Source organism: Palaemon carinicauda, chromosome 27, assembly GCF_036898095.1.
Source record: "Palaemon carinicauda isolate YSFRI2023 chromosome 27, ASM3689809v2, whole genome shotgun sequence".
In the NCBI taxonomy this organism is placed as follows: Eukaryota; Metazoa; Arthropoda; class Malacostraca; order Decapoda; family Palaemonidae; genus Palaemon; species Palaemon carinicauda.
The window spans coordinates 43,611,667-43,622,106 of record NC_090751.1 but is presented as its reverse complement, the minus strand read 5'-3'; the positions used below and the strand labels follow the sequence as shown (position 1 = coordinate 43,622,106).

The 10,440-nt window shown below is 35.5% G+C and overlaps 1 protein-coding gene across 2 annotated transcripts; it reads right to left on the bottom strand.

The window, feature by feature from the left end:
• Positions 1-835: 835 nt before the first annotated feature.
• On the bottom strand, positions 836-9,703 carry RpL32 (Ribosomal protein L32). 2 transcript variants are annotated; one of them, XM_068351069.1, is made up of 4 exons: positions 9,577-9,703; positions 3,803-3,906; positions 3,466-3,618; positions 836-1,015 (listed from the first exon to the last, which is right to left on the bottom strand). In XM_068351069.1, the coding sequence occupies exons 2-4, from the start codon at positions 3,893-3,895 to the stop codon at positions 857-859; spliced, it is 405 nt and encodes a 134-aa protein (XP_068207170.1). In that variant the 5' UTR covers positions 3,896-3,906; positions 9,577-9,703; the 3' UTR covers positions 836-856. The 2 variants fall into 2 exon arrangements, with proteins under 2 accessions (XP_068207170.1, XP_068207171.1); XM_068351070.1 differs by having other exon boundaries at positions 9,573-9,597.
• Positions 9,704-10,440: the final 737 nt, after the last annotated feature.

The following is a 10,440-nucleotide window of genomic DNA, read 5'->3' as shown; positions in this document are numbered from 1 at the left end:
GGTATACCCTGAACTTAAACCTATAATTACTGCATTAAAAGCTTGAACGTTCATTACAGCTTCGCTTGGTTTATACTCCTATTAAAGGACAATGGTTTGTATTTATATGGGTGAAAACCCTTGTGAACTACCAATGGGATAACAATTGTATAATATAAACTACAGACACAAGACTACACTGCTAAACCTTACTCAAAAATGGTCTGCACCTTTAATCACAGAAAAACATGCAGTGGTACTATATATTTTTTTTTTATTATGACACCCCATTCCCATAATCATCTTTTAAGAAAATATGGAGGAAGACTGTGGCCAATACAACTTCCTTTCCATTACAGTGTTATTTCGAGACACCAGCCCTGGTAATGGAGAAACTGATGATAGTAGATATTGCGGAAAGTGACAGAAATAGACTTGTAAAGCTGTTATATATGAATATGTTATATATGAGTACTATACTACATACTTTCCTTTGTAACCCTAATAAAATTGATTCTGCATACAGGTGGTTAAAATTGTAAATTTAGTGTCAACATGAAACTTTCATCAATACAGTATAATACTACTATGGAAAACCAATTTCTCCATACAATGGCAAAAGAAATATCAACAAAACATTAAAACAATCTGAGAAAACAAATTTTGATGGCATAGCTACACCAAAGATAAAACTTTCCAATGCCCCAAGACATTGCTACTGCTACTTGCCAAGAATTGAACAGTGAGAAAAATTACACAAACTACTAGTTAGGTGCACATACTAAAATATACCAACTAACCTTGAAAATTTTCACTTGAATACTTAAATATTAAACAGGATAAAAGAAATGCAAGATTACAACCACAATTTATTACATTAGGTGGATTCCTCAGTGCGCAATCTTGCAGCACCGTTGGTCAGGCGAATTGAAAGTTGGTTGGCTCTTTCGACAATCTCCTTTCGTTTACGAGACGACACACCATGTGCAACTTCAGCACAGAATGTGCGGTTCTGCATCATGAGGACTTCCAAATCCTGTAAGACAAAATAAAAATTTACATTAAAATTCATATCTTGGAAATAACTTAATTTACAAAGTACTACTTGGTCATATCAGATACAGAAACTTCCCCACCATGTTTTATCTCCTACGACATCAACTCTTATCAAATCGTCCATCTGCCAAGTGCAGGCTCAAAAACATGGGAGTATAATTCACCCAAAAAGATCAGGAATTGCATTCAAGAATAAAAGAGGATCCTAGACCCCTATAACTACTTTTGTAAATCCGAGATAAAAACTTTGTTTACAAAATGTGGCAATGCCTACTAGAAGCATAACGTTACTGGAGTTGACGTGGCTATGAAGATTATCTTTATAACAACCAGAGGAAAAACAACAAAAAAAAACACCAAAATTGACTTGGTTGAATGAAAAAATACATTAAAAGCACTGATATGGCTCAAGTAACAAAAGAACGGCCACAGAGAGAATGTAAAGTGGCCTGCTGAAGGTGGTGATGAATGCAAGAGTTGATGGGAAAAGTACATAACTAATCCCAAGGTTTGGGTGGATGGATGATGTGAAGAAAGCTCTGGGTGACATGAGGATAGATGTGAGAGGCAAGGGAGCATGCTAGAAATAGGAATGAATGGCAAGCAATTGTGACGTAGTTCTAAACTGCCTTGCTGCTTCCTCAAGTCACCTTGGTGGCCGCTGAGGTAGCAGCAGTAGGGAATTCAGTATACGAAACTTCATTTCTGGTGGATAACAGGGGAGGGTGAACTGTGGCACCCCAGCAGTGCCAGCCACACTCTCCTGAACTCCTCGTCACATTGGGAGGAGCGAAGAGAGGAAAAGTCCCCTTTAGATCCTCCTCTTTTTTTTTTTTTGTCAGCTATCCCCAAAAATTGGGGGAAGTGCCTTGGAAAAATATAGAACAAAAGATGGGATAAACAAGGAACACTGGAAGTCAACACAGCACAAAAAAGCCATTGTAATTATTGTAGGTTATCTGGTGAATGACACTTGACTGATTACAGTACCATATGATCACTTGTCAAATATGGTTCTGTATACTGTATTGTATTGCACTGTATAACGTACATACTACATTTCATAATACATAAATATCGTACGAGTCTACCTCCAAGATATCAAATTTATAAAACAAAAAGTTTGGGTTTCTTTAAACAGTCTTCATAGAATAAGAACCAAGTTTGAGGAACTGCCCAGATGTGAAGCAACAGGGTTCCAAGGTTTATCAAAACTATTGCTGCTAGTGAAGCAATATAGCTAGGTGGCCATGTAGAAGATGGACCACATAATAAATTTAATTATTTTTTTAAATCCTTTATATGTCGATTCATATCGGCTACAATGTAAGGAACAAATTTGTTCAAACTATCTACTGTACAATTGTAACTAATAATGAGCAACTGGTTACAAGCACACAATTTTGAATTGGGTTAAGAATGTATCCAAGGAAAATCCTGCCCCACGAAATCTTTTTTGAGGGCTTTATAACAAACGAGACTATTGCACAATGAGCAGAAACAGTCTAGCAGTGCCCTTATGTTACTCACACTGATCATCCAGATAAGATAAGGCTTTGGCAGGGCAATTGGCAAATCTAATAATTAACAATGTAAATGGCTCATTTCCACGATGCATACTGCCTTTTTAAAAAAAAATGGCAAACATATTAGCCTCTAGATAGGTTCCTAGTTAAAATCAAATGTACTATGTTAAGCAAATGTACAGAAAGATCAAAAGAAAACTATATAATTTACTTTGAGTTCTTGTGGAGGAAGCTTCTCCGGGGACTTCACAGATTGACAAATCCTCCATACTCCCCCATTTCCAACCCTCACATCCAGTAACATAATAAAAATTGTTGTGTTCTAAAATCTGTGGTTATGAACTAGAGCAAGGATAAGGATTTTTTTTAAAGCAAAAACTTTCTGCGAGTTTTAAGAATTTGCGTAACCGTATAATTTGATAAGTTTCTTGGCAGACAGACGAACTTACTGGGCAGCGAGATATATTTGCTTGGACAACACTTAGCAGTCAAAAAGGGACAAGGCCATACTGTAGGTACTAAAAATTCCTTCATTTTCAAAAACACAGGCCATTTTACACTACAGTAAGTAGAGGAGAGTAACTTAAAAACATGTCACCAACAAGATTTACAATTATTTTACTTGGAAACACCAGTTAAAGATGCTCTTACCATAATAGCATAATAGAGAAACCTAAACCTTTCATACTGAAATGTACCACAGGTAACAATTTTCATCAATGGCATTGGATGAGTAGAGAAAATTAGGGCTTAATTATATGGAAAAATTGCCCATAAAGATGAAAAGTTGTCAATCACACATTGATGACTGCATAGGACAGCTCAAGCAAATTGAAAATTCTGCTTCAATGCAAAAGGAAAAAAATTTACAGCAACAGGTAATGTAATAAAGTGCAAAACTTACGCGAACATTGTGGACAAGGACTTTCTTGAAGCCAGTGGGCAGCATGTGTTTCGTTCTTTTGTCTGAGCCATAACCAATGCTTGGCATCAAATTCTGACCGGAGAAACGCCTTCTGACCCTGTTGTCAATACCTTTCGGCTTTCTCCAATTGGGCTGAAAGACAAAAACAAGCTTTTAATAGGAAACAAATATTCAAACAATAATCCTTCATTACAAAACTGTGTACACTGACAGATTAATTCGGATTTTATATTGCATACGTGTACAATTTATGACATCATGAAGACCAATTTAAAAAACACATCTAAAATAATTACAACACTGAAATGCAACTTACCCTTATCTTAACATAGCGATCGCTTTGATGACGTTTAAACTTTTTAACCCTCTTCTTTATAATCCTAGGCTTCTTTAATGGTACAATCGCCATTTTGTTGAATCCTGCAATTAAATATTTAGATTAAGTAATTTTTCAACAATGAAAAATACGCGACTATAATAACAAATAGCCAATTACAAAAATCCCTAGTTTGCATTTAATAGATTTTGGGGTACTACTGATAAAGCCAGTCAGTGACACGGAAGTAAAAGCTAAGAGATTGGACAGCATGTTAAAAAGGGAAAGAGGTGAAGGAGGACGATATGTAGGCGCAGCCGAGGATTGAGGGTATGCTGTAGACCTAAGGTACAGTACATTAAATACTTCAGCAAACTGCACGAGGTGCACTAGGGGGGAAGCACCATGGTAAGTACAATTGGGGGTAAAATAGACTAAGTGCTTGAAAAATCTGTAGTGGCAGATGGAACAATACGACGACCTTAAGTGAAACCTAAGCACAGCATGGGAGTGACGTGATGGCACTAACTAAACCAAAAGATTTTGAATTTCATCTCTACAAAAGTTTTTCAAATAATGGCAATAAGGACATTAATACACTTTCTTTAGTGATAAGTTCATGTGCATACCTACAATAAATGGAAAAAGTACAGGGAAAAAGTACAGAGAAAAATATGTCCCACCACCTAAACAAGGAATTGTCTCACTTCATCTTAGAGTCCAGAAGACTTCAATTTATTTGGCTTAGGAGGATATTCGAAATAATTTCTGTTTATGTAAGGTTAACGGACTACCCATAATAGGACAGTAAGAAGCAATTACTAGTTTCATAAACTTGAATCTTCGGATACCAAATGTATGAAACTGTAGAATACATTTAATTTTAAATATATTTATCTACCATATATGTTACCTTGGGATAAATTCCAATAAAAAATGAGCATGAAAGCCAGTGCAAACCTTAAAAGTCTCTCTCTCTCTCTCTCTCTCTCTTTTACAAAATACTTTAAGGCAAACAATTTTTTAACAACTAAAGAGCAGTTACTAAGGATAATTGCTCAAAGTTACTGAAATATTACTTTCAAAACAAGACGATTGAGTTTTTGCTTTCTTACCACTGAGTCTTCAATATAAGGTGTATACTGTATAGGCTTCAATTAATTTTTTCCGTTACTGCACCGTTTCTTTGCCTCAACATTCTATAGAAATTAAGCAATAAGAAAAAATGGGACTGCAATTTCCAACTGCATAGGCAATCTTTGCAATATCAACAGGTCAGCACAATCAAGTACACGAAGCAGGTTGAAACATAACATGGCTACTCTTCCTGCCAGTCATTTTTTCTGGACCAATCCCTCAAGTTTATAAGCTAGCCATGCTAACTGCAGCCTAAGCCTAAGATTCTGCCTAATAATTAGCCCCTCCAGGAAGCTTACTAGAAGTAATGTGGTCCGCATTCAACAAGCAACTAGGGTTTCTAAGAATACTGAAACTTATGAACCACGTCATTAACTACAGATAACTTTTCATATTTAGGTTTTTCAACTTCTTAAATAAGCCTGTAGTGTTGAACAGCGAGTTGTTTATATTATCTAATTCTTATTCAAACTAGTCATTATATTTCTTATATAACAAATCTGCATCGTTGCCATCTAATACACCCAGCTGGGACAAAGGCAACTCAAGGAATCTTGATACTCGCATTTGAATATGTGTAGATACTGTTATGTATTCCTAGCCAAGATGCAACACTAATTAAACCCAAAAGCTCCAACACAGAAAGGAAATAGAGATGGAACAAATGAACTAGGTATGACAAAATACCAGTATAGATTATTAATAACAAAAAATTAAGGTTCCTATAATTAAGGGACATAGCCATAAATTTATCAACAAAGTCTCCTATTATTGAACACTGCAGTATTTAGTTTAAAAGGCCATTTAGAAACCCATATTGGGGACTTTGAATTACTTTATTTTACTTAAAGCAATGGAACCATAAGTATACAAATTAAACTTTCACTGGCCCTCTGTTCTGGCATGTGGTACATGTTGCACTCAGTAATAGCCGAGAGAATAAGTATTTTGGCAAACAAAAAATTGTGACCCAACCACCTACACAGATCTTTTATATTCTTGGTAAAGCAATACATACAGCATAAGGGCAGCAAAATTCAATTGAAAATGACTCAAATCCTAAGTACAATTTACTTTAAATGTGATTAAAAAATTACATATTTAAGAGCACATACACTCGGTCAGACCTACATACCAGCACTGAACAGAAGTTAATTCTATTGTAAACATAACCAGTCAAATTACAATCCGACAAGTAATATTAAAAATCTTGAGATCATTAACATTAAAATAGACCTGCCATATAAACTACAGACACACACAGCTTCTTGTTCAACAGAAAAGCATTTGCAACAAGTTTCAACTAATGAAATTTCAGTGACCATAGCTAATTTCATCTTAATCACTCAAGCGTACCCCATAACTTAAAATTCTGACCATCCTTTCCATTCAGATCTTCTCGGACAGTTCCATCCTGTTCGTAATACTAGGTATGCAGTTAATTCTAATAGCCAGGCCTTTCCCATCACGAGGCTCAATACTACACAGTACTCAGAAGTTTTATTCCAACACCTGCCGAAGTCAACGACTTGAGCTTTGATTTAAGCTGCTTATTATAGACCATTATGGGGGACCCCAAATAGGAAAGTTTTTTTTTTTTTTGATGGGGAAATGTCAAAATAGAGTGATTTGCAGCAATATTAATGGTCAGAAAAATATATAGTTCATGTAAGAGCCTAACAAACCCATCAACCTAACCTAGTTGTTTCCCGGTTACAACCCTTGGGAGGCCCTTCCCAGGTCACTACGCATAACAGTCAGAATTGAATTTGGGACTGAGGGATAACACAATCAGCTATTAAAAATGCATTATTCCGCAGCTATTATTAATTCCACATGAGTAACAATAGCTATACACTGAACGGAGAGCACTTACACCATAAACATTGCCAACATAAATTAAATTAACACAATTCCATATAGATTGTACTTCCTTTAAGTTTCCTCTTGGAGACATCTATGTGATGGTGGTGAAGTTGAAACTGAAGGAGAGCGTGAAATAAAATGGCTGTTGTAGAAAAACATTCAGGAACTTGCGCATGAATATTTATAGGTTTAAAGGTTTCTTATGAATGGCAGAGACAAGGGACAATGACATTCCCCTAGCAATCAGGACAATGCCCTAGACTGACCATATATTATATAATCAGCGTCCTAGCTCATAATTTGTTGGAAAAAAAAAAAGCCATGCATGCGCAATTGACTCGCCATCAGTCTCCCATATGTAAACAATGGACCCGGGAGTGAGAGGGACTTCGCATTTTAATCAACCAGTGGCCAATATTTTGCCACAACCCCTATTAAACAGAGAAAAATACCAAACTACCCACACTCGTTTATTTCTAATAATGAATTTCAGTGTTGATGGCAATTAAAGTATTATACTTGCCAAGAGTTTTCCATTTTATTCATAATGGCAGTATTAACATACTGAGGATAATTGTTCCATAAACTGCAGCAACAAAAGAAGAAAAATAGTGGAATTGCAACAGCCGTATGAAGAAGAAAAGAAGAAGATAATAGGAAACGTAGTGTTCAAGAAAGAAGGAATAGAGAAAATAAAAGAATATATCTATCAAATGTGGAAAAAAAGAAGAAAATAAAGGAATTAGAATAAAGAAGAAACCCAAGGAGGTGCCATTGGAAAGGCGAATCCCTCCGCCCAACAAGAACAAGAACTGCACAAAAATAAAAAATTATAATTTCCAAGCAAAGTTACAATTGCAATACCCCTCCAGCTCAGCCTTGGTATTTGACAATAGGCTTTTCCTTTCATCTTTCAGCAATGTGAAACAATTGTGCATTTTATCAATTCCATGTTTTTAGTAGATTCTGGTAAAACCAGATAATTAATAACATGTTTATCTTATGATAATTGTAATTTATTAAATTATTATCAATATGAAAAATTTTAAAAATTATGGAGTGCATCCAAAATCAAGCTCCTGTCATTGACTTGGCAAGTGTTATCTTATGTATACTTGCCAACAAAATCTTCTATAATCTATTTGTTAACATTAAGACAAATAATTTGACTGGTCCTTCGGCGTGTATTTAAAAATGTAAACTTCCCACCCTAACCTAACCTACAAGCAGTGTCCTTACCTACTTGCCTCTGGCAACCCCCTTACACTGTCGTATTCTTAGTCGGCCGTCATCATACGTAAAACCCTAGTAAAGTTTTGGGTATTTGTTTACATAACCATGCCATCCATATGTTGCCCAATTCATGTTAAGCTATTGTTTACTTCTATTACTTTATCTTAATTTAAAACAATTTGCCACATGAGGAAAATTTTTGAAAAAACCTAGCCTGGTTTCGTTACTAAACGACCTGGAACTGACATCATCAACAGTTAACCACTTGGGAAACATGTTAAAATTATACAATTCGTCACTTGGGAAACAAGTTAAAATTCTTAAAAAACTTGAAGCATAAAAACTAGCCTGGTTTCCTCACTAAACTACCTAGAAATGACATCTTTACAGTCGGCCTAAAAGGTTGCAATGCCAGCATTCATTTAATATTTAAAATATCTACCTTCTTTTTGGCAGACTATGTTGTCAGTTCTAGGTTGTTTAGTGAGGAACCCAGGCTAGTTTTTATACTTCCAAGTACTTTTTTAACAATCTTAACTTGTTTCCCCAGTGACGAATTGCATAATTTTAACTGGTTTCCAAGTGGCAAAATTTTTATTATGAAAAAGTACTGCAGGAAAACAATAGCTTAGCATTATTTGGCAGTATATGGAGAGCGTGATCTTGTAAACAAATACCAAATTACCAATTACATTACTTGGGATTTATTTGAAAGCGATTATGGTATTTGGCTTAATTACTTCCAATAATCGGCCAATAGAAATCTTTTCCGAGTTAAATGGGCACCCCTGCGAGTCTGGAAATCTACCTCATTACAAAATCAAAAGCAGTCATGTCCAGGCAACCGACAACCTAAGCAAATCCTTTTCACTTTGGTCCATTTGTTCTAGGGTTAACCTCTTTCAGTACTGGAATAGCATACATACAAATCTGATTTATTTGAAAAATTTCCCCTTGACAATTCACCGAGCCGAACATAGAAACGGCCTTCTCTGCAGGCGTGGACAACACAATGAAAACAAAACGGTAAAGCAAATCCGAAAGCTGCAATGAAGGAACAAAGTTACGCATACACTACCCTTAGACCTACGTTAAATAGTACCGACCTACATTAGTCTACTTTATCTAACCACCTGGGTACATGCTAGGATGCTAGCACACCTCAAGGCAAGATATTAACCGTGTCGGTTGATAAAACCTTACAATGCCGTATGTAGTGCTAAATGTTACGTTAAGCAACAGACTAGACTAAAGAAGCCGTACGCGCAGACATAAGCAAAAATCAAGAATCATGACGCCAACTGTGTAAATTCCTTTTTACTGTGAAATAGGTTACATGCCCTCGTGGTCTATTTGATACCATACACAAACCAGAGCAAAATGCGTATTATAAACTCAAAATGGTATACACTGGTTTTACAACAGTACAGGTCTTGACAACATAGCTTACTCTAACTCTTGTGTAACCCATTTACAATTAGTTCATATGAGAAAACAAGATATTTGGATAAAACGATAACCAAAATTCCTTTACCTACCTCTCTCGCGACGCGAGGAAAACAAGAGGAGTGATCTACCAGAACACCATTACCAAGCAATGAACAACGGACACATGATAGACATTTACTATGGTAATGAATATCACGATACTTTCAAAGAAATTGCATATAAATTCTAATATTTATATTAAATTAATTATACTACGTATTTAAAACATCAAAGTAAAGTATAATTATTATTCATACGCGGTAGTGTTCATAGTTTTGGAAATAATTATGACTTTAGAATTGGTAACACTTCGATCTCTCTCCCTCTTGCGGCTGCGAAGGAAATTAAAATTTGTGTCCGGTGTCCGGAACTTAAACTTGGTGAAGATTAAAAAAGTCATATAATACAGTAGAAAGTAAAGCCTGCATAACATTCAACATTCGAACTAGAATTGTGTATGGCAGGTGTGTCTAATTAGAAGATGTCTTGAGCAAAGATACGCAATCATAAGACTAAATATTATTGGGTTTAAAACTCAGTTTCGAAGGAAAGTCTGAGAGGGTTCCTAAGTGACGTCATATTTTGAATCATTCAACCAATGCTTGAAATAAATTCATAATAATTCTTAGGTTATATACTTCGTATTTGTCTCATAACAACTTATTTTAGTAGTAAAGTGGTTGCTATAAGTTTATTTACATTTTCCATTGGGACTGAAAGTTTTTGTACGGGAACTAGACTATAGGTAGCTCGACCTTGTTTGTATTTCTGTGTCGTTGTCGCCGTTTTGAACTCAGAATAGCTTACTTTTAATTTCTTCTGCCAAGCAGCAATGTTATTTTCTTTCAGTTAACTTCCATGAGCTTGGATAATGTAACTTATAGCTCAGCTTTATATATAGATTGACTGATTCC

Coding starts and splice junctions, on each gene's coding strand:
- RpL32 (XM_068351069.1), bottom strand. CDS start 3,895: ATGGCGATTGTACCATTAAAGAAGCCTAGGATTATAAAGAAGAGGGTT. Junction 3,619..3,802: donor ATCGCTATGTTAAGATAAGG/GTAAGTTGCATT, acceptor TTTGTCTTTCAG/CCCAATTGGAGAAAGCCGAA. Junction 1,016..3,465: donor TCCTTGTCCACAATGTTCGC/GTAAGTTTTGCA, acceptor TTTGTCTTACAG/GATTTGGAAGTCCTCATGAT.